Source organism: Mirounga leonina, unplaced genomic scaffold (genome assembly GCF_011800145.1).
Source record: "Mirounga leonina isolate KUSES-001 unplaced genomic scaffold, KU_Mleo_1.0 Mir_321, whole genome shotgun sequence".
NCBI classification, from domain to species: Eukaryota; Metazoa; Chordata; class Mammalia; order Carnivora; family Phocidae; genus Mirounga; species Mirounga leonina.
Window position 1 is genome coordinate 4,646,738 of NW_023270680.1, and position 26,912 is coordinate 4,673,649.

At 41.2% G+C, this 26,912-nt stretch overlaps 1 protein-coding gene across 1 annotated transcript in view; it reads left to right on the plus strand.

Annotated features, from left to right (window-relative positions):
* UBE3C (ubiquitin protein ligase E3C) overlaps nt 1–26,912 on the plus strand; it is a 122,232-nt gene that overhangs the window by 13,034 nt on the left and 82,286 nt on the right. The window contains exons 2-9 of the mRNA XM_035029883.1: nt 9,667–9,720; nt 12,650–12,724; nt 13,438–13,584; nt 17,637–17,752; nt 18,157–18,314; nt 22,626–22,779; nt 23,190–23,410; nt 24,029–24,183. Coding sequence (XP_034885774.1) covers nt 9,667–9,720; nt 12,650–12,724; nt 13,438–13,584; nt 17,637–17,752; nt 18,157–18,314; nt 22,626–22,779; nt 23,190–23,410; nt 24,029–24,183 — 1,080 coding nt within the window. The remainder of the gene's footprint in view (nt 1–9,666; nt 9,721–12,649; nt 12,725–13,437; nt 13,585–17,636; nt 17,753–18,156; nt 18,315–22,625; nt 22,780–23,189; nt 23,411–24,028; nt 24,184–26,912) is intronic.

Below are 26,912 nucleotides of genomic sequence, written 5' to 3' on the forward strand. Positions count from 1 at the left end.
CTCAAATTTATTTTTTAAATAACTAATGACAAACAGTAACAAGACTTAATGTGTGATATATCTTTCTTAAACTTATTCCACATGGGAGTTTTTTAATTCTCATATTCACATATTTTTATAGTGCTTTATACACACACACACACCTTACATCAATCGGGGATCTCTTGATGTGAAAACTAGAGATACTTTGTCGTTTATTTAGGTCATGCAGTTTTTCCTATCATATTTACTGAACAGTACATTTCCTGGATAGATTTGAAATGCCACCTTTATCACATGCTGAATCTGTCTCCGTATGAGTCTTCCCGGAGACCCTCTGACGTTGACCTGTCTATTCATGCTTTACCCTCATTAGTATAGGTCACTGTTTGTCCCAAAGCGTGTGATGATTTAGGTGGCATGTACGAAGGAACATTTTTTAAAAACTTAGCAGTGTTTGTTTCAGTGTCCAATAGAAAAATATAACTAGGGTGTCAAACCTGTGATTTCTCTGAAATGCTAGCTCATGGTGAGATTAGAGTTAGGGAGCTTTGTGGTAAGCTAGGCTTGCCAGTGACCTGTCAGTATTCAGTGGTTGCAGTTTGGGAATGTATGCATATATAATGTGGGCTCTGTATAGTCTGTGTTGCTAGTGTGCATTTCTGTATACTGACTCTCCTTATGCATTGTGTAGGTTTGTTTATTTTTCTAGCAGCATGATGAAATTTCACTCTCAGAAGATGATAATTATGTGCTAGTGTGAGCTACACGTAGGTATTGATAACAGCAAGTTAGGATCATGCCTTTATTTTTTTCCACCTGACTGCTGTGTCTGACATGCATGGGTTAGGTTTTGTAACAACAGAAAACGTGTCCTTTTTAAAGCCTGAAGGTAAAGATTGTCTTACAAATTAAGGCACCTAAGGATAATTATGATTGTCATCATATATCTTCACTTATAATGAGGACCACGGGGGCGGCTGGCTGGTTCAGTTGGTTGGGCGTCTGCCTTCAGCTCAAGTCATGATCCCAGGGTCCTGGGATCGAGCCCTGCGTCGGGCTCCCTGCTCGGTGGGAGGCCTGCTTCTCCCTCTCCCACTCCCCCCGGCTTGTGTTCCCTCTCTCACTGTCTCTCTCTCTCTCTGTCAAATAAATAAAAATTTTAAAAAGGACCACGTTAATGACCCACTGGAACTAGCTTTTTAGTCTTGTGAATTTACAGCCTGCATAGGAAACACAAACAAATATGATAAAGATTTTTGAGGGGTGCCTAGGTGGCTCATTCAGTTAAGCATCTGCCTTCAGCTCAGGTCACAATTCCAGAGTCCTCGGATCGAGCCCCGGGTCGGGCTCCCTGATCAGCGGGAGCCTGCTTCCTCTCCCGCTCCTCCAGCTTATGCTCGTGCTCTCGCTCTCTCTGTCAAATAAATAAATAAAATCTTTAAGAAAAAAAGTTTTTGAAACATGGTTTTTCATGCATTGGCTGAGAGAGTGAACCTATCCCATTATGAGCCAGATGTCAGTGTGAAACCACCACGCTCAAGCTTTATTTTGAAACCGTAAGGCATACCACCCCCAACCTGTTAAACTTTGGGGAACAAACAGGAAAGGTTTCTAAATAGCCTGAAAGTAAGTGCAGAATGTGATGGTGAGTTAAAATGAAAAGCGGAGAACACTTCATGTGGGATATTATACTTAATTGCAAAGGCTATAGCTGCTAATTAGCAAAATACATGAAAAGTTATGATTAAAAGTGGTGATTAGTAACAAAACAGAGAACATAGTTGATGAGATTCCTTTGTCCAGTGAGTGAGTTCATTGTTCGCTTATACACAATTAGGGCCAGTTGTTAATCTCCCAGGGAAGACAGACTTGGTGCTGCTCCCTGCAAACCAAGGAGCTCACTGACGTTTTGAAATCAGCACATCTTTTGCTGTTTGTCAGCTATGAGTTGAATAAACAAGTCCATGAAGACTTTTTTGTCTAACTCATAAATTAGAGGAAATCTTTGAAAATGTGTTGATGACTTCATGACAGACTAACACAGACTTAACGTGTGATGTCATGAGAAAAGCAGAGTTGGTACAGAACACTATGGTGGTTCAGTAGGCGGTTTGATCCAGTGTGTTCCAGCCCCAGAAACTGGACCCTTTCGTATCCAAAAGGCAGTCTTGGTCATCTCCGGTATTTAAGAGTGGTACCTGATAGAATGTCAGTTCATCACTCCTGTGGCAGGTGACTTACTCCTCTAGCTTTGTGAAGATTTGAGCTGTAAGTACAAGCACACACTTCTTCCCGTACTGAGAGCAGAAAGGTCTCTTGATAGTCACTTCAAGAGGAATGTTCAGTTCTTTGTGGAGTAAACTTTTTACCTGAAGCCATGGGAAGTACACCTTGATTGTGGGAGAAAGAATTGCGAACAACTTGAAGAAAATCTTTTTTTTTTTATAAAGATTTTATTTACTTACTTGACAGAGAGAGACAGCAAGAGAGGGAACACAAGCAGGGGGAGTGGGAGAGGGAGAAGCAGGCTTCCTGCGGAGCAGGGAGCCCCATGCGGGGCTCGATCCCAGGACCCTGGGATCATGACCTGAGCCGAAGGCAGATGCTTAACGACTGAGCCACCCAGGCGCCCCTTGAAGAAAGTCTTTTGAATACCATACGTACAAAGTTAAGAGTGATGGCCTCCAGGAGCATAGTGACTGGGTAGACGCAAGCCCCACCCGCTTCTTAAAAATCATCATGAGAATAGTACTAAATAAAAGGACACATTCAGAAGATCAGGCCCTGGAGGTTTTCTTTCTTTCTTTCTTTCTTTTTTTTTTAAAGATTTTATTTATTTATTTGACGGAGAGAGAGGGAACACAAGCAGGGGGAGTGGGAGAGGGAAGAAGCAGGCTTCCCGCTGAGCAGGGAGCCCGATGCGGGGCTCGATGCGGGGCTCGATGCGGGGCTGGATCCCAGGACCCTGAGATCCTGACCTCAGCCGAAGGCAGACGCTTAACGACTGAGCTACCCAGGCGCCCCTGGAGGCTTTCTTGAAACTAAAGTTTGTTGAACCAAAGTCACACTTGGTGTTCTGGTTAGGAATTCATTTTTAGAATCCAGTTCTGTCAGAGAAGGCAATTAAATAACATTTGCCTGATGAATGATAAACACGTTAGTATTCTCTGTGTTGTCCAATATCAAAATTAAAAAATAAAATTATAAACTTATCCTCCTCTTAAACTTTACATAGCACCTCATGCCCCTTTATTGTGATGATAAACAGTTCTTTTGCTTTGAGGGGCTTAGTTTCTGATGGGGCTTTTCATAAATAAATTTATTAGGTTTTTCTTGTAATTCAGTGTTTATTTTTTATTTTTTCTTGCTCAAGCTTTTGCCCGCTAATTTTAGCACACATCAGTAGATGTTGTCTCCACCATTTATTACTGCGAGGTGTTTGGTGATTGTTTTCCTCTTTCCTTCTACATTTATTAACTGAATTCTGTGAGAAGAGATTTTTCTTCTCTCTCATTTATATATTGGTCATTTATGTAAGTATGGAGACACAGATATACGTTTTACCATATACATTAAAGTCCACTACTATCATTATTGCATAACCGCACTCCAGTCATAAGAGAATATTGGAAAAACCCAAATCGAGGAGCAGAATCCAGAATATAAAAGACAAAGGTGGGGGAACTGTTATAGGTTGGTGTGGATTAGGAAGAAATAGTAATTAAATGCAGTGTTGGATCCTGGATGGGCTCCTAGAACAGGCAAAGATCATTAGTATAAAAATCGGTGAATTTCTAATAAAGTTTGTAGTTTAGTTTGTAATGTTATGCCATTGTTAATTTCCTGATCTTGCTAATTGTATTCTGGTTATGGAGGGGGCAGTGGAGTAAGAGAAGGGATAAGGAAACTCATGTATCCTTTCTGCAAATTTGTCTAAAGTTAATTCAAAGTAGAAAGTTCTAAAACTCCGTGTGAAGAATAATATTAAGTGATTAACAGTCCCGGTGGTATAGCTATGGTGAACCTTGTGAAAGTGGTGGGGGAGCATCTCTGAGACACTGGTGTAGCGGGTAGTCGAGTTGGAGGGGAAGGGGAGGGCTTCATGCCCAGTCCCCTTTCTTCGCTCCTCCCTCTGCAGGTGCCTCAAGATAGAGGTCCTCCCTTGTTCCCTCCTTGACCTTCCATCCTCTGTGCCTCGTCACTGCATAATATGGAGAGGATGTGGTTGCTTTTCCCCACCTTTGTGGTCACATTCCCACTGGTTTCTGCTGTAACTAACGGTAGGCTTATGTTATAGATTGCTCCGCTGGCTTAGGCAGGATTTTGCTCTGGGGATCTGTTTAAAGACTTCTCTCTACAGGTGGGTTTAGCATGTGAAGAGCACCTTGGGGGTGGAGGAGCTGGTCTGTCCATCTAAGCAGTCATTCTTCCTGGGAGGAATTGGGAATTGGGCTAACAGTTATAAGGGTGACTGATTATGTAAGGAGTACTGATGAGATTTGTAATAGTACTTACAACATTTTTGAAATTGTCGACTTATTGAGTACTTACAACATTTTTGAAATTGTCGACTATTGTTTAGGGGCTGCATATTGATAATTTACAAATTATTGATTTGTCTGGCCAGTATTCTGATTTTGGTGGCACTAACTGTTGGTAGGAAGATGTAGGTCTTTCTGATGTCAGCCTCAGTAGATAAGTGATTTTACATTCTATTCTCTTAATTTATCATGACTTTTTTTTTTCAACTTTAAAATCTTTCAAGCTTCAGATTTCCCAGTTGTACCTTTATTCTTTCTAAATTTAATCCTTCAATCATTATATTAGGCACAATGCTAAATACCAGGACTATGAAGAATAAGACATAGGTCTTATTCTGAAGGAATTTATAATTTATTGAAGGAGAAACAAATACAATTAAGGTTACCTTTACTCTTTCCTCTCTCCAGGTACACTAAGATAAAAAATGTTTTTCTCTTTAAATAGACACTTCATTATGTCTGTAAGTGATAAAATCCTAGAGCCTTTGTTGGGCACAGAAATCCAAACCCTGCTAAATATTTAGTATTACCACGCTTGTGTGGTTTGAGCTTGGTTTGCAGGGGAGCGGCCTGGGTGTCTCTTCCTGTCGGGCGTGCGCCCTGCAAGGCTGCTTCCGCTCGGACGGCATGTGCGTCAGAGCCTGCTCTTCCCTGCTTAGGGGCCTCACCCGCTCTCTGTTCTTACTCTGATCGTTCATTACTTGCTGCTTTAGCTGATACAGTTCAAGGTTCATTTTCTTATTTCCTGCCCTGAGGCTGAAATGCACTCTTCTGCAGAATAATCCTACCCACACGAGCACTCTGGCGTGGTGTGCTGGAGAGTGACCTCCAGCAACATTTTGCAGGCAGCGTCTTTGTAGAGGAGACCTATGTAGCCTCCATGATTTTGACTAGTGCCCATGACACAGTCATTTTCTGCGCGGTGAGTTGTAAACCCTATGTGCTAAGTACACTTCCACGAACGTCTTGTGTGCCAAGGCAATCTCGTTACATTGGTGAACTCACCAGTTTATCATGTGGAGGAGTAAGAGAGAGTGTGGTCTTCTAGGGAGAGCTTCTCCCTCATGGGAGAGAGGACATTTAAGTGGAGTCTCACCTAAGATGAGCGGTGCTTGCTACGCGTGTGTTTTGGGGTCAAGAGGGAAGGAGAGCCAGATTGGGCAGACGGAAGCAGGGCATTTGAAGCTTGAAGGACAGTCGGAGGGAGAGATGCACTTGAGGCAGCATCAGGGGATGGTGCAAGAGAAGTTGTCGGGAGAAAGGGGAGGAAATGTTCTGACCATAATGTTCCTGTGCTAAGGCAGTGTTTGAACTTGATCCCTTAGAGCACATTGGTGGTTCTCAAATTAGGTCCTCAGAGAGGCTAACATGGAATAGACAATAAGGACAATGTAATAGGTTTTGCATAAATTGGGTTAATTTAAATAACTGAGCATTGAGAAGAGATGATTCTTACATTTGTTAGTCCCTCAGACCTCTCAGTGGCACTGAATTGTAAGTGATTGTCATCTCCTTCCCATCCATCCTGCTGTGAGACAGGCTCCATAGCCAGCCGTAGAGCTCTCAGGTTCCCACGTGACTCTTCCACGGACGGCTGCCGAGTCTGGTTCCTCCCCGGTCCTGCTACCTTGTGTTCTGCCCCTCTGCTGCGAAGTTTTCCCATCTTGTCATCCTGCTGAACATGTCCTTCCTAGGTGCCTTTCAAATTTGCCTTTTCTTCTGAGCGTTCTCTTGTCGCGGAGGCAGAATAGGTCTCCTGTCCCCACGCTTATGCCCGGTGCATGCCTCTGCACGGGGGGCAAAGGCAGTGTCTGTCCCGGTCAGGCTTTCCCGCTGGTGTCTAGAACTCTGTCTGGTACCAGGTGCGTACTCAGTAAACAAGCTTCTTTTCTCTCCCACCAGACTATGAACTCCTTGGGAGCAAATGCCTCACTTTTAAAATCTCTAGTGCCTGGCATGATACGTGATTCACTAAATATTTGTTGAATGGATAAATGCACCCCCTGTGCCTCATTTGAATGCTTTTTGAATGGATACATTCTTCAAGGTGGGGAACAACATACAAGAGGCTCTGGTTCTGATCTGGAATTTGGTTACATGTTTAGGGGCTGCATATTGATAATTTACATCGTGTATAGACATCGATTATGCACTCTTGTCACACTTTTCTTTCTGTGCTGGGCTGACTTTTCATGGTAGCCTTTTTGTCGTGATCTTTTTGATTGCTTAGTTTGCCTTTTCTAGACATTCTGTGTCCCGTGGTTCTCAACACCACCTGCTCCCCATGTTTTCTTGTCAAATTTTGAAGATCAAAACTTTTTTTTCTTTGGCCTCCCTTCCCTCTCCCTTCCTTTCTGATATATCTTTCAGATTACTCATGTATAATGAAGACAAAGAATTGTTTAAATTTCCCAAAATGTAAAATAATAATGTTCTTTTTCAAAGTAAATAGCGTACTGCTTAGTGGGTTTTAAGCTCCAGGCCATCTGAGTTCAGATCCTGTATCTACCACTTTCAAACCTCACTTTCCTCATCTGTAGACAGGAAAAATAATAGCACTTCCCTCATAGGCTAGTTTTGAGGAATACGTGAATTAACCGAAGCCAAGGGCTTGGACTGTGGCTTCGTGGGGGGACAGAAGCCTTCAGTCCCTGTTAGTGTTCTGTGTGTGGCACACGTAGCCGCCTCGGCTGCCTTCCTCTGCTAGGGCACAGGAGACGGGTGCAGACGAGTCCGTGCTGGCGGGAGATGGTGCTCCCGTTCAGTCGGCTCTGCAGGGTGCCCAACTGGACGTAGACGATTGGTCACCTCTCCCTGTAGACCGTTTTCTTTTGTCTGCAGAGTATTTAAGGGGCATGAGTACGCTTTGAAAGGCCTTATTAGCGTTTTCAAAAATAGGATTTTATTGTTGAAATTACATATCGGGGGTGTGTGTGTGTGTGTGTGTATCCATTATTTTGGATTGGCTTGCTATACTTTATTTTTTTGAAATGAATTTGTCTTTTAAGTAGGAAACATTACAGCCCTTGAGCACAGGTGCATATTGACCTTCACATTTGTACGATGTCCTGTGTCCAGGGATTTGGATTTACAGGTAATCAGAAGTTAAGAATGTTCACCCTCAGCACATCCAGCATTGCCCCTTGTGCTTTCGTGGCTCCTCCCATACCATGAGCTTCAAACTTAAAATAGAATTTCTAAGAAATTCCAGTATTCAGTTAGACTCTAAGTGTGCTTTGTGATCCTGAGTACCTATTTTGATTTTTAACATATTGCAACCTAAGTACTGTGTTGCAGGAATCCAAAGTGCTTTTCAGCTGTTACGGTTATGCCATCCTTTAGACTGCAGTGTTTTACTTAAAGGAAATGTTCGTTCAGTCATTTCATAAGTATGTGTTGAATACCTACACGTGCCAGATGTTGAAGCAGATGAAAGCAACAGTGCGGTCAGGGAAAATGAGGTACTTGAGCCTGTGCGGCTTTTAGATTAGCGAGGACTAGGAACTTATCTGTGTGTGGAAGTAAGTGTAGTGGTTATTTTGCCAGCATGTACCATGTTTTTAAGGTAAAATGTTGGTTTGTTGAGTTTCAGAGAAATTGTTTTTATTCACTTAGCCAACATAGATAGTACATCATTAGTTTTAGGTGTAGTGTTCAATAACTTATCACTTGCATATAACAAACCAGTGCTCATCACATCACGTGGCCTCCTTAATGCCCATCCCCCAGTTACCCCATCCCCCCACCCTAATTTCAAACTTAAGTGTATTTTTTCATAGTTGTAACAGGGTATATTATTTTAAGTAATCTTAGCTTTTTAGCTCTAACCAAATAATGGACATATATTAAATCTGATCAAATGGAGATAGAAGGAAAGGAAAGTATAGACACAAACATACCAGTTCTATTCATAAATAAGGATACTGGCTAGAAATTTTTATCTAGAAGCTTTCCCGAATTCTGACCATCATACCTTTGCACTTTTTACTTTAAATTTTCCATTCCCCCTTCTCCTTTTAATTAAAATTTAAAAGAAAATATTTTTCTGACCTTGGTCATGTGATAAAGGCTTTTTATTTGAAATTCAAGAAATGAGATTATTTGTAGTGGGAAATATCTGGAGGATTTCTTTTCCTTTCTTTTCTTTTCTTTTTTTTAAGTAAGCTCTGTGCCCAATGTGGGGCTCAAACTCATGACCCCGAGATCAAGAGTTGCATGCTCCATTGACTGAGCCAGCCAGGTGCCCCGGATTTATTTCTTTGGCTTTAAATTTTGTCAGTGAGAAACTTTTCGTTCTGCACACTGTTTATTCACATACCAATGTATAATTTTAAATTGGCTTAATTACTTGCCTTCTGACACTCTTTTGATGTTGTGTTTGTTTTTGTTAAGAGATCTGTGTATTCATTTTTATAATGATTCATATATAATGTCTTGGGCTGTTAATTTTCTTTTGGATTACATTTATAAAAATAAAATGCCCATACACTATAGACTTGAACAGTTCTGGGGGAAGGAGGGTTATCTTTAAGTATTTTTATTTCATTTGAAATGTTTAAGTTTCCCATTTATTACTTTGGTTCCTTCTACATACCAGTAATTTTGTTCAAAATTTAGTTTTATGATGAAAAGAGAATTTTTTGAAATTCAGTAACAATACTGAATTTTGTTTCATCAAAAATTCATCAAAATGAATTCATAAAAAATCAAAATTTTATTGAGGTAATTGTAGGCTTATGTGCAGCTGTTAGAAATAATACAGAAAGATCCCTTGTTCACATTGCCTGATTTCTCCTGGGGGGGTTATATTTTGCAAAACTGTAGTATGATAATCACAACCAGGATATTGACATTGATATAATGCACTGATATTATTCAGATATTCCCAGTTTTACTTGAACTCTCTTGTGTGTGTAAAGAAATCAGATTTTATTCTTAGAAAACTACTGAAATACTAACTTTAATTAGGTCTGTGATCTGGCGGGGGGCTGTTTAACCTCTTGTGCCTCAGATTTCTCATTAAGTCAGAATGTTTGTATGATCTTTAGAATCCTTTTTTGGTCAAGACATTGTATAATTTTTGTTTGAGAGTATTTTAGAATTTGAAATTAGCCTTCTTTATCTTTTCTCTTTTTGTGTTTAGGAAGAAAAGGCTTCTCTTTTACATCGTACTCAGGAAGAAAGAAGAAAGAGAGAGGTAAAAACAGTTTTGTAATAGTCTCTTTAAATAAGCATTTTTCCATAGCATTTAAATAAGTCTTGGCTTTACTGTCATACAGGTGTATAGATATATGTATGTTATATGTGACATAACATATATATTTTTATGTATATTAAACTTCAGAAGAATTTCTGGATTTTTTGGATTTTATAATAAGTAATTTATTCTGGAACCAGTGTGGAAAAAGATGGACTAAAAGGGCAGTTTCCAGAATGGGGGGGAGGGGGGACAGGCTTTTACAAAGTTCACTTGCTTGCTTATGATAACGGTTTCCAGAAGATCTAGACAGACTTAGTATATCGTGTTCATGTTTTGCCAAGCAAAAGAAGAAAACTCACTGTTAAGGCAAATATCTTAACTATTTGTGAAGAAGATAAATAAACGAATGGAGCTAGTGACAGTTGTTTTATTCTTTATTTTATTTATTTATTTTTGTTTGTTAATATATTCTTTATTTTACATTTCATCTCTCTGGTGACAATTTCTCAAAATGGCTTTATTTTGTTGATTAATCAGCAATTATGGTATTTTATGGCCTACTTTTCCAGATTTTTGTTTTGTTTTGTTTTCTAATAAATCATTTGTTCTTTTAACAAATATTAATTGAGAGCTTGATATATTCCAGGTACTGTGCTGCTTGCTGGGTATATAGATAGTGAATAAGACGGATAATGTTCTTGCTGGGTTCTAGGGCACAGATGTGAGCCGGTGATAAGTGCCATGAAGGCAGTGGAGTAAGGTGATAGTGATGGGGAATGGTATTCAGGGAAGGACTCTCTGAGCTGGTTAGAGTTGAGCTGATAATTGAAGAATGAAAAAGAAGCTGCCTTATGGAAAGCTGGAGGAAGAGCATTCTTGGTGAAGGAAGCAGCAGACACAAAGGGTTTTAGGCGGGGGTTCTCAACCTCAGCTCTGTTGACATTTTGAACCAGATAATTCTTTGTTGTAGGGGCTTATCCTGTACATGGAAGGGTGTTTAGCAGCATCCATGGCCTCTACTCTACCCACTAGATGCCACAGCACTCCCTCCCTCCAGTTGAGATAACCAAGAATGTCTCCAGAAATTACCAAATGTCCCCTGGGTGGTAAAATTGCTGTCAGTTGAAAATGACTGCTCAAACAAGAAATATTTATTGGTTGGTGTCTTTCATCTTTTCTGGAAAATTCTCAGCCTTCATCTCTTGAGTAGTGTTTCTGCTCCATTCTTCCTCTCCTCTTCTTCTTGGACTCAAGTTATGTACATATTTGACCTTTGCCTTGTGTCATATATGTCTCCTATACTCTTCTGTATATTTTTCCTTTTGAGTATTTCTACTTTGGTTTGGATATTTTCTTCTGACCTAACTTCTAATTTACAGATTATCTCTTTACCAGTGTCTAATTGTTACATACATCCATTGAATGCTGAATTTCAGATTTTATTTCAGTTCTAGAATTTTCTTTGATTGTTTCATTTATTTCCCAGTTCTCTTGTCTTCTAATTTCATGAACATAATTATGGGTTATTAAAGATAATGTTTAAACTCCAGTTTTGGGACTCTAAAGGTCCCTGTCCCAGCCAGAAGGCTAGAATGCTACCAAGATTTCCTCCTTAGTGAACAACTGAATGAATAAAAATAAATGCTTTGAAAACTCGTGGGACCACATATGGGTTTTTAATGAAGGGCTCTTAGAATCATCGTAGTAATGAATAGATTCGCAAACTAGGTTTAAGCTCAGGGGTTCCTTTGCTGTAACCACTTGAAGCTCAGGAAGTACACGTGGGTGACCTGATTGGTGTTCTGCCATCCTAGGACTGTGTGTGTGCGCATGTGCATTTCAAGCCTGGCAGGTGGCATTCATAGAAGACATAAAATAATGTCGTGTGGTAGGATGAGTACAGGTTTTCGTGTCACACTTGGCTTTGAATTCTGACTCTCTTACGTCTTCCAGCATCACTTTATCTTCACGGAAATTTCAGCTTCTGCATCATAAAATGGGGAGTAGTAGTTGTCTAAGATGATTGTGCAATGTCTCTCTTAGGGCCGGCACATAGTAGGCTTTCAAACAGTAGGAGCTGCATTGGTTACGATGATGTGAAGAATAAATATTTTTGCTGGGTCACTGAAAATTTTAAAGACAGCCTTAATCAAAACTGGAGTTTTCTGCTTTGAGATAAGAAAAGTGGCTTTTAAAATTGATGTTTGGGTTGTCTGTGTTCTTTTTATATTTAAAGCTAAAATTGTTATTATAAGTCTTACTATGCTGGTGGGATTGTGAAATGGTGTAGCCATTTTGGAAAACAGTCTGGCCATTCCTCAAATGTTCATTCCACTCCTAGGCATACACCCAAGAGAAATGAAAACCTGTGTCCACACAAAACTTTTATGTGAATGTCCACAGCAGCATTAGTCATAATAGCCCAAAGTGGAAACAGCCCAAATGTCTATCAGGTAGTAAGTGGATAAACAAAATGTGAGACATCCATACGGTGAAATATTAATTGGCCATAAAAAGTAGTATAGTATTGATACTTGATACAACATGGATGAACCTTGAAAATATTGTGCCAAGTAAAAAAAGTCAGACAGAAAAGGCCACATATTATATGATTCCATTATAAGACATGTCCAGAATAGGCATTCCCACACAGACAGATTTGATTAGTGGTTGCTGGGGATGGGGGAGCCAGGGCAGGGGTTGAGGAATGAGTGCTAATGGGTACAGGGGGTTTGGGAGTGGGTGATGAAAGTATTCTAAAATTAGATCATGATACTTGAATTTTGAATATTTTAAAAATTGGTGAATGGTACACTTAAAAGTGAATTTTGTCGTATGTAAATTCTGTAATTTTTTTTCTTAAGTCTTTGCTAGCTAAACGTCATTTCCCTATGACCCATTGTACCTCCCTCCTTCCACTCTGCAGGAGGAAAGACGAAGATTGAAAAATGCAATAATTATACAGTCATTTATACGAGGCTACAGAGACCGGAAACAGCAAGTAAGTTTGCTTTTAAACTGAGAAAGAATTAGGCATGCCAGAGCTTATTTTAAATATGGCCTCGGGGGGCGCCTGGGTGGCTCAGTCGTTGCGCATCTGCCTTTGGCTCAGGTCATGATCCCAGGGTCCTGGGATCGAGCCCCGCATCGGGCTCCCTGCTCAGTGGGAAGCCTGCTTCTCCCTCTCCCGCTCCCCCTGCTTGTGTTCCCTCTCTCGCTGTATCTCTCTGTCAAATAAATAAATAAAATAAAATAAAATAAATAAATAAGGCCTCGGAGTCTTAGAAGTGGAATCCATTTTGTGGGTATCTTAGTACACCTGTGTAATCAAAGCTAATGTTGATAATAGTGTTTTCCCCAATAATTAATTTTAGTAGTTTATATTTACATAAAGATTTATAGACAGGGGGGTTTTGAGGTGATTTTTAAATAGTAAAATAGCAACCTGGGCCGCAGCTAAAGGTGGAAGTGTTGGAAGCATCTTTGGGGGATTGAAATGTCTTCATTCCATCCCAAGTTTTCTGGGTTTCATTTCACCTTTCCGCGAGAACGGTCCGAATGGCGGGGGCAGCGGAACCCAGACTGGGAGCCCCCCCCACCCCCTGCATCGCCGCGCAGCCCCGCCCCCACCGCCACGCAGCCCCAGGTGCTCCCTGGGGCCACCGCGGCCGCACCTCTCCCCGTCACACCTGCTGTCATCTGTGTCGCCTCCAGCACGCGGTCCAGAGAAGCGCGTTCGATCGCTGCGCCGCCGCCTCTCAGTCCGGTGGTACTTTCTCCGTTGCCAGTGGGCCCAACCTTACCCTTTTGGTGAGGCAGCTTCTGTTTTTCTACAAGCAGAACGAAGACTCAAAACGTTTGGTGAGTGACAACTGCGCTTTCACTTACCCTTGTTTATGTGTTTTCCAGCGTGCTTTTTTAATGGGGTCGGGTAACCCTCCCGTGTGCCTTTGGGAACTGCCCTCCGCCCGCCATAATAGGTCACCTTTGTGGTGATGTGCTTTACCTATTAAAGAGCCAGATAAACTGTCAGTAGGGTTTTTTTGTTTTTTGTTTTCTTTTTTATGGAAAATTTCAAATATAAGAAAAAGTAGAATGGGGCGCCTGGGTGGCTCAGTCGTTAAGCGTCTGCCTTCGGCTCAGGTCATGATCTCAGGGTCCTGGGATCGAGCCCCACATCGGGCTCTGTGCTCGGCGGGAAGCCTGCTTCTCCCTCTCCCACTCCCCCTACTTGTGTTCCCTCTCTCGCTGTCTCTCTCTGTGTCAAATAAATAAAATATATATATATGTATATATATAAGAAAGAAAAAGTAGAATACTGTCTTGATCCATCCACCATGTAGCCAGTACTCAGTGTCCATAGTCATCAACACCCATCTCACCCAGAGCCCTCCATACCTGTGCCTTCCCTTCCGTCACTGTGACAGGCATCCTAAATATTCTTGCATGTTATCTGTAAATACTTGAAATCTCTAACATACAGGGTCTTGCTTTTAAAACATCCCAAATATAACTATAAGAATGTCAAACATAGGCTTCTAATGTTATCAGTGATGAGGAACGGCTTTGGAAAATACTGATGGGTGTGTAGATGAATCAACTTTTTAAAAATGCAACTTGTTATTGTGTCCATTTTCTCAGGAAATATTAAGAGATGTCTTATGTAATTATTAGATTAAAAATGTACTTATTCTTAGGAATTCTTGTTTACTCGTAACAGAAATTTCAAATTACATTGAAAGATGGTGTAAAATGAGAAGTCTTCCGTACTACAACCATACATACTACAAAGATCCCCATAAGAAATATAAATACAGGAACAGTTTATTGCTTATCTGCTGTTTGGCTTTAAAATGAATGCAACATTACTTCCTGAGTTGAGCTAGGCTGGAACCTAAGAACTTTCCATAAACTAGGTCCAATCTAGAGAGGCAGTAAAAGTGGCTTCATCTGCCCATTCTAGACTTTCCTTAAGTGTAGCCTCTTTCCAGGCTTTCTATCTGAAGTTCATGGAAAAAATGAATCAGAGAAGTACAGTAGCAGATAATCAGGCTTGCTTTCTGGAACGGGCCATCACCATCTTTGTGTACTCAAGTCTTACAGATTGAGATTTGGCTAAGGAGCACCGACGTGTGGGTGCCGTGGGGGGTGCCAGTCATTTATGCCAGTCATTATGTCATAAGATAGTACAGAAAGCACCCCTTTCCTCTGGAGAACTGCTCCTGCCATGCTCCTGTGTGAGGGTCCGTCTGTGGTCCCCACGCGGCTGCTTCAGCAGAATTCACGTACGTTTGCCGCCAGGCCTTAAGCAAAACAAAGCAAAGTGCTCCTGTGCGGATTCTGAAACCCTAAATAGAATTAAATGTCATCAAACCTGGTTAATAGAACAAAAGTGAACTTGAATGTTTATTCAGTTTGCAAGCAAAAATGCAAGAACAACAAATTAATCGTGTGGGGAAAGAGGCCCTTTGTGCCAGTCTTCCATGCTCCCTAATTCCCTCCCAGGAGTAAGCATGATGCCACTTTTGTGTTTTTCTAAGATGCTTCTTGCAAAGCTAGGTATATATGGCTGTATCTTCTGCATTTCCTCCCTTTATTTTTTATTATTATGACTTTAAATTATGGTCTCGGGGCGCCTGGGTGGCTCAGTTGTTAAGCGTCTGCCTTCGACTCAGGTCATGATCTCAGGGTCCTGGGATTGAGCCCCGTATCGGGCTCCCTGCTCCGCGGGAAGCCTGCTTCTCCCTCTCCCACTCCCCCTGCTTGTGTTCCCTCTCTGGCTGTCTCTCTCTCTCTGTCAAATAAATAAAATCTTTAAAAAATAAAAAATAAAAAAAATAAATTATGGTCTCTGCTAAAATAGTGTACTCTGATTATATTTAATTATTCTGGAGTTCATAATTGCCTCACTTTTGTTTAACTTTTTTTGAGTCTCTTGATAAAGTTGCCCTCTACTTTTGACAGTACTGTAAAATGCTGCTCAGTATAATTGTCGATGATCAAAGATGTCAGCTAGTCTGATGCTCTATTTCCCTGGAGCTAATCTTCTTGGATTCCCGGAAATTCTTGTGTCATTATCTTGGGAAAATCACTTGCTTTGCTTCAGTTTTAGATCCTCCCTCCTGATTCCATTATCTTTTTGCTTTCTTGGTTTACTCCCTCATTTTATTGATACATATCCTCAGCTGACTTCCCAAGAAAGAATGAATAAGATGTTTTTAAAACTTTACTCATCTGCATTTAGTAAATAGTAACAAAAAGTTAGGCAAAGTAAGTGTTTAATGTACAACTTTTTGGATGTTATTGGTATATTTGTCAAGGTTGTGAAATACAGTATCAAAACACAGTCCAGGATTGCCTGGCTGGCTCAGTCGCTTAAGCGTCTGACTCTTGGTTTCGGCTCAGGTTGTGATCTCAGGATGGTGAGCTCAAGCCCCACGTCGGGCTCCACGCTCAGCACAGAGTCTGCTTGAGATTCTTTCTCCCTTCCTCTGCTCCTCCCCTTGAGCTCTCTCTTCTCTCTCTCAAATAAATAAAATCTTCAAAACACAGTCCAGAGAATGTTTAAGTAAAGTATCACTACTGCTTTGAGGTTTTTTTTTTTTATTTCATAAGCAACTTGAAACATAATTACTTGGTTAATATATTGACAGCCTTATTCTTGAAGTTCCTACAGTTGCCCTTTAGATTTTTATGATGTTTAGTTACTGTACATGCTATTGTTACTTGTTAAGATAGCATGCAATTTAGAATGAACTACATGTCAGAGAGTACAGAAAGTATTGTATCCTGTTGGTTCCTGAGAAAATATGGACAGGGTAGTTCCAAACACCTGAAGAAGAAGCCTTGTGTGTGTAGGCAAATCCGTATTTGGAATGGGTCACAGAGTTATCTCCACCTAACTTAGGATCTGTTGTAATTTGTTTTATAAAACACTTCTGCATTAGTATTTTGTTTGATAACATTTTATATGAAGACGTGCTCCTGTCAGATAACAGGCAAAGAAAGAATGTGGCACATTTGTAAGTGGCCACATTTAAGAGGCTGTCTTAATTTTAACCGGTTCTAAATGGGTCTTACAAAATGAACAAGTAACAGCCGGTTTTACAAAAATATAGTACAGAAAGTAGAAGAGCTTCCTTGTTAAGTGCTGAGTTTTCAAAATCATTTATGGTAGCTACGTCCATAGCAGATAGGCCTCCTGGGTGCAAGTTAGAAATCTTACTCAACATTTGCTAAATTCACTGCCCAGTCGTTGTGTCCAGGAGACTGGGGAGTTCTCCTCACCCTGGCACATCCTTGACTTTTTTCCAACTCTACGGAGGCATGGTTGGCAAAATTTTAAGATAGTTAAAGGGTACGCCATGATGATTTGATATATGTCAGCATTATGAAAGGATCTGTCCAGTCTCTTGTCACCTCACATACTACATACCTGAGCTTTTACTGGGCAGAGTGGGGCTGTATGATCGGTTTCCTACCAAAATTTCATGGAGTTAGGGAAGGGGAGTATCCAAACGGAAAGGATGCTGGAGACACAGAGGCAAAAGGTAAAACGAAGAAACAGATATCCTTGTGCACCTTGGCATTAATACTGTATTTCTCGTGTGTTTTTACTATGGATTGCTCATTTTTGCAAATGAGCTGTTTTATTTCAGATTTAGATGAGTTTTAAGTGTACTTGTTCTAGTAATAAATTTAGAGATTTAGCTTAATACTGATTTGCTATTTTAAGATAGAAAATCAAAGACGTGTGGTATATACTACAAAATAAAAGCTGATTTGGAAGATTTACTTTTTATCATGTTTTGATTAAGTATCTATTTACCACTTAAGGAAATTTGGATTGTTATGTACTGTAAACAATGAGCTTTTTATGGATTGAGAGTGATCTGTATCTTTTGCTGTTTCAGATATGGATGTATCAGAACTTAATTAAACACAGCTCTCTGTTTGTCCAGCAGTTGGATGGATCTGAGCGACTTACGTGCTTATTTCAAATAAAGAGGTTGATGAGCCTCTGTTGCAGGTAAATCCCATCGAGTCAGCAACTTCTCACAGGTGTGGAAAGTCTTGAAGAGCTCTTTGAAGGAGTTAAGCACTTTTAGCGAGATCCATGGATTATAACACTTCTCACACTACATTTGTGGTCTTTGATTTTTCTTGTCTGTTTTTCCCTCTGTGATTGTGCATTTCTCATCTCTACAAACCCAGTGTCAGCATGCTGTTGGGCAAGTAATGAGTACTCCAAAGGAAGTGTAAGTTGTTGTCCTGTCTTTCCTCGAGTCATGCCTGTTTTCAGAGACCTCTAGTACTAGAACAGAGTGGCTCAAACACCATAGTGAAGGAGAGTCATTTGCGGGAGTTTGGGATGACATTTGCCATGCAGTAAGTAAGTATGTGAATACTTTTTGTTTTGGTTTGTTTTTACAGGTTATTGCAAAACTGTAATGATGACAGTTTGAATGTTGCACTTCCAATGAGGATGCTTGAGGTGTTTTCATCTGAGAATACTTACTTGCCTGTTTTACAAGACGCTAGCTACGTGGTGTCCATCATTGAACAGATTTTGCACTACATGATTCAGAATGGTAGGTAGCAGGTGGGGCTGGGGCTTTGCGTAGGCAGGATGCTCTGTAGAGCTTGCACACGCGCTCTAAACACCCAGAGTGACTGTGACGGGGCACTGCTGAGGGGAGCACCTGCTGGAGGCACGAGTGCTGATGTTTGTCCTCAGCTCTCCACACCCTGAACGTCTGGAAATGTGGTCCACTCTAAAGCAAATGCATGCTTCCAGAAACTGTTGTGGGGGCTTCGCTTATGCGTATCTGCAGCAGCTGGTCCTCACGTCAGTGAGCCAGCGGCCGTGTCCCCAGTGGGAGGAGCAGTAAATAGTGCTGCAGCGACGAGAGACAAGTCAGCGGGATAGCCGGTCTCAGTCAGAAGTAATCTCAGTCTTCACATCAGTTCAGCAGAGGAGAGGAAGAGATTGAGTCGGAGTTTTCTTTCCGACTGGGTGTTAAAGCTCTTACACGTTGGCACTCTTCTGATAAGGACTGCGTTGTGTAAGGTATAATCTAGATCTGAAATTCCTCTGAGGACACATTAGTGACTATGAAATACACAGGATTTCTAAAACTTTTATGATGAGTTAAGCTGTATACAACAAAAATTTAAAAATCTGACTCCCAGGGCACCTGGGTGGCTCAGTCGTTAAGCATCTGCCTTCGGCTCAGGTCATGATCCCGGGGTCCTGGGATCGAGCCCCACATTGGGCTCCCTGCTCCGCGGGAAGCCTGCTTCTCCCTCTCCCACTCCCCCTACTTGTGTTCCCTCTCTCACTGTGTCTCTCTCTGTCAAATAAATAAAATCGTTAAAAATAAAAATAAAAATCTGACTGCCAGTAATCTCACAGCTAGGAAGTCAAACACTTCAGGGCTTGGACTTCAGAGGTATTAGCATTAAAAAATAAGTGTGTTATTTGTTATAAGAGGGGCTATAGGTGGTTCTGGAAGGCAGGAGTCACTGGTAAAGCCATAAATAAGTTTCTTTTTGTTTTCCAGAGGTGATGGACTAATGTAGGCTAAACATAGCTAATTTAATCCTCAATACTAAAACTGTAAAAATTAAATTCGTATACATCTCAACCTTAGCTTTTGGCTTAGGTTTAAAATAAAGGGGGTGGGTAGGCCTGGGTGGCTCAGTCGGTTAAGTGTCTGCCTTGGGCTCAGGTCATGTTCCCAGGGTCCTGGGATCGAGCCCCACGTCGGGCTCCCTGCTCAGTGGGGAGTCTGCTTCTCTGCCCCTCACATCGCTGTGCTTTCTCTCTCTCTCAAATAAATAAATAAAATCTTTTAAAAAAAAAAAAAAGAAACCTATTTTAGTTTGTTGAAAAATTAGGGAGTCAACTAAAAGTAAATTGAAACTTGTGGGATTTGATCTTTTAAAAAACAAAGTAATGATAATTAGAAATCATCCTTTGTATCAGTGATGCATTATTGTGTATATTGATTTAAGGCTGAGCAATCATGAGAATTTTTACTTTTCTTGTTTTCTAAAAGTGTAAAGAATGTAACTAAGAAATGCATTATTTTGAAATGTGTCTAGAAGTAGAAAGTGTGTCACAGTCTTGCGGTGAAACTGCCGCTTCTGGCACCTTCTGTGGGGACACGTGGTGATGCCACAGCTCCATGCGGTGCTCAGGGCTCCGCGCGACAAGTGTGGCCCCCATCTGTCCCATGCACCATTACTGTTGACTCTACTCCTGTGCTGTACTTTCATCTCCGTGACTTACTGACCTCACTGGAAGTTTGTTCCTCTTAATTCCATTCACCTGTTTCTCCCCGGCATTAGGAGTCTATAAAATTTGGCAGTGTTTACTAATTATAGGTTGTATTATTATACAGTATGTGCTGTGATTTAACATGAAGGCTTTTTAACAAATGCAGCGGAACTTCATACTCTAGTCATGCTGTCAGGTAAATCTGTTCAATACATACAGAGATTGATGTTGACATATTAACGGTATCATTTTTTTAAGATTTTATTTATTTATTTGACATAGAGAGAGCACAAGCAGGGGGAGCGGCGGGCAGGGGTGAAGCAGGCTCCCCTGCTGAGCAGGGAGCCTGATGCGGGACTAGATCCCAGGACCTTGAGATCATGACCCAAGCTGAGGGCAGATGCTTAACAGAATGAGCCACACAGGCACCCCATAATATTTTTAAAATTCTTGATGTATTCTCTATACTGTCCCTTTTTTCTTTTTTTCCTTAATCTCCGTGACTTACTGATTTTATGGCTGGAGGTTTGTACCTCTTCATCCCCTTCATCTGCCTCACCCACTTCCGTCTTCTCAGTCTCATAGCAAAAGAGCTTTCAAGGGTCTCTGTTGAGTTTCACTAGTGATCAAAATACATGAGGTTGGAGTTGGAGTTACAAGGTAGGTGTAAAGATAGAGGACTGAATAGTCAGGGTTTAGTGGTCATGACTCAGGTACAGATTGTGGTGGCTGTCTGACCAGATGGGGGCCCCAGTTGTGGGGCGATGATTGGATCAGTAGGGGTGGAAGCTGGCCCAGGCCGTTTGAAAGGATTCACCTGAGGCAGAACAAAGAGGATAGAAATGAGCAGAGGCTGGAGGCAGTGGGTGGGGCCTGTTTGTAAACGGGGAAGGTGAGGACATTTGGGGACATATGGAATTTTCTCCCTTTTTGGTAACTGTGCCTGGTTGTAAGGAGCCCATTGGTCCGTTAGGACCTATGGCTATTTCGAGGTGGGTTGTGTCCGGGCCTGTCTGTGTTCGGCCAGAGCCTTGTGCTCTGATCAAGTTTCCATGGCTCACGCCTGTTGCCTAAAAGCGGCCTCTTCATAAATTTGTGTAGGACTGTTTTCAGAAAGTAAACCAAATGGATTGTGTTTTTAATGTGCGCTACCAAATGTGTCTGGACAAACTACGCCTGAAGGTTGTTCTTGGGTGGCTCAGTCGTTAAGCGTCTGCCTTCGGCTCAGGTCATGGTCCCAGGGTCCTGGGATCGAGCCCCACGTCGGGCTCCCTGCTCAGTGGGAAGCCTGCTTCTCCCTCTCCCTCTGCCCCTGCTGTATTCCTTCTCTCGCTGTGTCCCTCTCTATCAAATAAATAAATAAAATCTTTTAAAAAGGCGGGGGGGGGGGGCCAAATATATTTAAAAGACTGTAGGGTTTGGATCATTGGTGATGCCAGAGTTGATGTTTACTGCACACCTTGCAATCCCATTAAAAGTTTAGTAAGGTCATAAAAGTTGTTGCTTCAGCTTGAATTCCCTGGTGCCCATATTTTGGTCTCCAAAGCCATCATTTCCTCTAAAAGGAATGAAAAGGCTGGTGGGTGCCAGGTCCTGGCTCCAGGTCAGGAGATGAGGACAGGTGAGTCTGGAGATGCTCTTCATGAGCGGTGGAGCTCAGGGGCCTGCCCATAGCCTACCCCATTGCCCAAAGACAGGACAGTGTGAGAATTAGGATAACCACTGCAGTAAATTGAAATATGTCTGTTTAGGTCCATGAGTTCAACATGCTTTTTAAAAACCACAAAACTAGTTAAATACTTGGAGGATGCTTAAGAGGCAAATGAAAACCATCACAATGTATGGGCCTTACTTAGATCCTGATTCAAGCAAACTAGTTAAATAAAATTTATAGCAAGAGAGAGTTGGAGACTTGAACACTGACTAGATGCTTGTGATAGCAAGGAATTATTGTTAATTTAATTTAGCTGTCATAATGGTATTTTTAAGAAAAATAAAGTCCTTTGATGACACATTGAAATCATTATATTTTAGATTTGCTTCCCAATGAATGGAGGAGTGGGTGATGGGTACATGGAGTATATATACCATTTCAGGCTACTTATGTATTTAACTTTTCCTTAATAAAAAAGTTGAAGGGGCTCCCAGCTGGCTTAGTCGGTAGAGCATGCGACTCTTGATCTCGGGATCGTGAGTTCGAGCCCCACGTTGGGTGTAGAGATTACTTTAAAAAATTAATAAACTTGGGCGCCTGGGTGGCTCGGTTGGTTAAGCGACTGCCTTCGGCTCAGGTCATGATCCTGGAGTCCCGGGATCGAGTCCCGCATCGGGCTCCCTGCTCGGCGGGGAGTCTGCTTCTCCCTCTGACCCTCCCCCCTCTCATGCTCTCTGTCTCAAATAAATAAATAAAATCTTTAAAAAAAAAAAATTAATAAACTTAAAGAAAGGGGGCCATTGTCTGTTTAACTAGTAACATTTAACAAAAAAGGAAAGTTGAAGAAGAATTAACTTAAATTTGGACCCATGGAGATTTATAAAAAGCTTTTAAAAATTGACACATTTTTTTCCTCATTATGATGAAGGTATCTAATTTTAAATATGTGTTTTTCCTTTCTTTTAGGGTATTATAGATCTCTCTATTTGTTAATTAACAGCAAGCTTCCATCAAGTATTGAATATTCTGATTTATCTCGAGTTCCTATAGCAAACATTTTGCTAGAGAATGTTCTGAAACCATTGCACTTTACCTACAACTCCTGTCCAGAAGGTGCAAGGTGAGAATGGGATAATTTACTGATTTTGAAAGTTCACAGGTTCTGTATCTAACAATAACTATTACATGGATGCTATTTTACATATAGACTTCAAAGTGAAATTTTTACTTTATTAATGTGACTCAATTTAAAGAAAAGTTTTACTATTTCTGTTTGGCCTGTACCCCAATATAAATTTATAATTCTGATGGTCTGGTTATTTTCCTGTCTTCTAGTAGCTATTGAAAGATATAAAAACATGGTAGAGTTTTCTCAATAGGGAAGGCACAAAATCCGTTAATTTCAAGGCAATTTAGTTGATACTGAATGCTTAACTTCAATTAATTTAGAAAAGAATATTTCATAAGTTAATTTTAATCGGTGATTTTATGAACAGTATGTTTTGATAAAAGCTTCCGTTTTTCTTTCAGGCAGCAAGTTTTTAGCGCCTTCACTGAGGAGTTGTTGGCAGCACCTTTTACAGATCAGATTTTTCATTTCATCATTCCAGCCTTAGCGGATGCACACACTGTTTTCCCTTACGAGCCCTTCCTGAGCGCACTGTTGTTCCCAGAGAGCAGGCACTCCAAGACGAGCAGTGGGGCACCGTGGCTCTTCTTCTTTGTCTTAACTGTTGGCGAGCATTACCTGGGTATGAGATAAAAGACGTGTTCTACTTGAACTCCTATTTACATAGTACTGGCAGATAGAAGTCAAAAGAGAAGCAAATCCAGTGCCAGGTGTATGTTGTCAAGGTGGCCCCTGGGGGACGGGGTGGATTTCTTGTAAGAGTGTGTTTGCTGAAGGTCTGTGTCCTAGACAGTGGGGAAAGTTTCTAGGCACATAAAAAAGTCCCTATTCAGCGACGCCTGTCTGGCTCCATCAGTGGAGTATGTGACTCTTGATCTCCGGGTTGTGAGTTTGAGCCCCACCATGGGTGTAAAGATTACTTAAAAAAAAAAAAAGGCTCGATTCAGATACATGTTACCAGGCCACACAGATTAAAAAGAATTTTAAAGTTGAATGGGAGAACTCCTGTGAGTGCAGGGATGTTATCCCCACTTATGCTAAACTTCTAATGTGTGCCTATTCTAGAATTATAGCATCTTTCTCTGATGTATTTTAATACATCTGTACATGAGTTATTAGAATTTTGATAATAAGATGTGGTCAGAAATGTTTCTCTGAATATAAGAAAAATGATACCTGAGTTTTCTAGTTTCTGTTTGATCATTTCTAATGAAATACTACAACTGACTGTTTTACAAAGGGACCCTCTCTGAGGAAGGACTGCTGGTGTATTTAAGAGTACTCCAGACCTTTCTCTCTCAGCTGCCAGTTTCACCTACCGGCACGAGCTGTCAAGATTCGGCCAGTGACTCGGAAGATGAGGGTGAAGAGGCCGATAAGCAGCGGAGCGCTCCGGTAAGCTCCAGGGGGCCTGGGGGTCAGCGAACGAATTACACTACATATCACTCCATCTGATTTTGAGGTCACTTTTAACTTTGTGTCCATCCTTACTTTTGGCTATATAAGTAGTACATGAAAGCGTTCTTGTTGTAAAGCATTCAGACTGCAGATGAAGTCCCCTCCCTTCCTCGGCCACCCTGTTCTTTTTTTTTTTTTTTAATTTTTTTTTGAAGATTTTACTTACTTATTTGACAGAGAGAGACACAGTGAGAGAGGGAACACAAGCAGGGGGAGTGGGAGAGGGAAAAGCAGGCTTCCCACGGAGCAGGGAACCTGATGCGGGGCTCGATCCCAGGATGCTGGGATCGTGACCTGAGCCGAAGGCAGACGCCTAATGACTAAGCCACCCAGGCGCCCCTCGTCCACCCTGTTCTTTCCAGAGATGACTGTCCTGGCGACTGGGGATTGGGATGTTCTTCCACACCTTCTCCTGCCCATCCATAGAAGTGTATGTGGGGGTACATAGTTATGTGGGTTCTTTATGCAGAGTAGGCCATGCTGTATATTAATTTGTTACTTGGGAAATTTTCCTAGAGGTGAAATTGTTGGGTTTTTTAACCCAACCCATTTTTAAGAAATTTTTAGCGCAACTTTGTTGAGATACACTTTACCATAAAACTCGCCCTTTTAAAGTGATGTACAGGGGCGCCTGGGTGGCTCAGTCGGTTAAGCGTCTGCCTTCGGCTCAGGTCATGATCCAGGGGTCCTGGGATCGAGTCCCGCATCGGGCTCCCTGCTCTGTGGGGACCCTGCTTCTCCCTCTCCTCCCCACTTGTGCTCTCTATCTCACTATCTCTGTCTCTCTCTCTCAAATAAATTAAAAAAAAAAATCTAAAAAAAAATAAAAATAAAGTGATGTACAGTTGAGTGATTTCTCAGTATATTCGCCTAACCGCAGCCACCACCACTCAGGTAGAGCATTGTCTGCACAGAAACCCGCGCCCATCAGCAGCCACGCCCTCCCCTTCTCCCAGCCTCAAAGGGAAAAAAGGTTTTCTTCCTTACCCTATGTTGTGGGCACCAAGTAATGTCTCCTGTTAATTTTTGGCAGTTTTGTAGATGACAAATGTTAGATTTATTTTTAAAAAATGAATATTGAGTTTATTGTAACGTATAAGCATGGTTTGCTGTGTATTTTCAAGGAATAAAAAGCTCTGCATTATACACACACATAATTTATGTGTCTTCAGTGATGTATCTGCTGATTTTTCTCTTAATTACACAATTGAAATAACTTGAGATAAGGCTGACATGGGTTTAAATATTTTTTTGGTTAGGAAATTTCCCATTATTAATACTAAGTCCAGTCCCAGGAAGAAGACACTCCAGAGTGGTTCAGGTTTCCCAGGGGACGTAAATCTTCAGGATCTCGTGAAGTGAGAGGGTGTGTTAGTGCTCTGCCTTCCGACGCAGATAGCTTCGTTAGCAGAGATGAGGAGTCATTGCCCCTTACGGCTAGGGGAAGGGCTAGTTACAGAGGGCAAAACTGAATGTTTTGGTGGAAGCTGCAAGCCTTGCATCTGTCAGAATTCAGAACTGCACATAAAAATGTGAATTTTTTATATGGTAAAAAAAAGTGGGATTCTGTAGATGGAATGTAGATAAAACTTTTGTTTTTAGAAGACACTTTTTTAATGCTTAATTACCTTCTAGAGAAGCTGTGAAATTGTAATGTTTATACACAGTATAATTTGTATCCACGTGAAAATGAGGCTCTGGGCTGCGTCTGCTGGAGGGGTGTTAGGAAGTCCCTTCTCACTGTGGACACAAACAGAAGAGCAGAATATGAGACATAGGAAACAAAAGAATGCTCAGGCTCGCTTGTGGTTACACTGCTAGAACGTATAAAAAGTGTAGCTTGTCTCCCTCTCTGATTTTATTTTTTTCTTTCCCTTCCCCCATGTTCATCTGTTTTGTTTCTTAAATTCCACATATGAGTGAAGTCATATGACATAAGAGGCTCTTAACTCTAGGAAACCTACTGAGGGTTGCTGGCGGGAGGGAGGAGGGGGATGGGGTAACTGGGGGATGGGCATGAAGGAGGGCATGTGATGTAATGAGCACTGGGTGTTATTTAAGACTGATGAATCACTGACCTCTACCCCAGAAACTAATAATACACTATATGTTAACTAAATTGAGTTTAAATTTTAAAAAAATTTATTTTTAAAAGCCCATAAGACTGGGGCGCCTGGGTGGCTCAGTTGGTTAAGCAACTGCCTTCGGCTCAGGTCATGATCCTGGAGTCCCGGGATCGAGTCCCGCATCGGGCTCCCTGCTCAGCGGGGAGTCTGCTTCTCCCTCTGACCCTCCTCCCTCTCATGCTCTCTGTCTCTCATTCTCTCTCTCTCTCAAATAAATAAAATCTTTAAAAAAAAAAAAAAAGCCCATAAGACTATTGGAGAATATGGCTTAGAACTTTTATTTTGAAGTTTCTAAATGTAAGCCTTTGAAGTGTGAGCCATTGCATGGGCTAGGCATCCCATAAAGTCATTAAAATTTTTTTTGACAAACTGCAAAAAAAAAAAAAGTGCAGCTTTATTTTGTTACTTATATTTTTGGGAAATTTTACTCCACTTTATTTTTCTTCCTTAATATACAAGGGTTTCAAGGTCTGTGTTACTAGAATTATATGACGTGGTACTTTTGTTTCTCTTTTTCATTTTTTTCTCTTCATTTTTCCC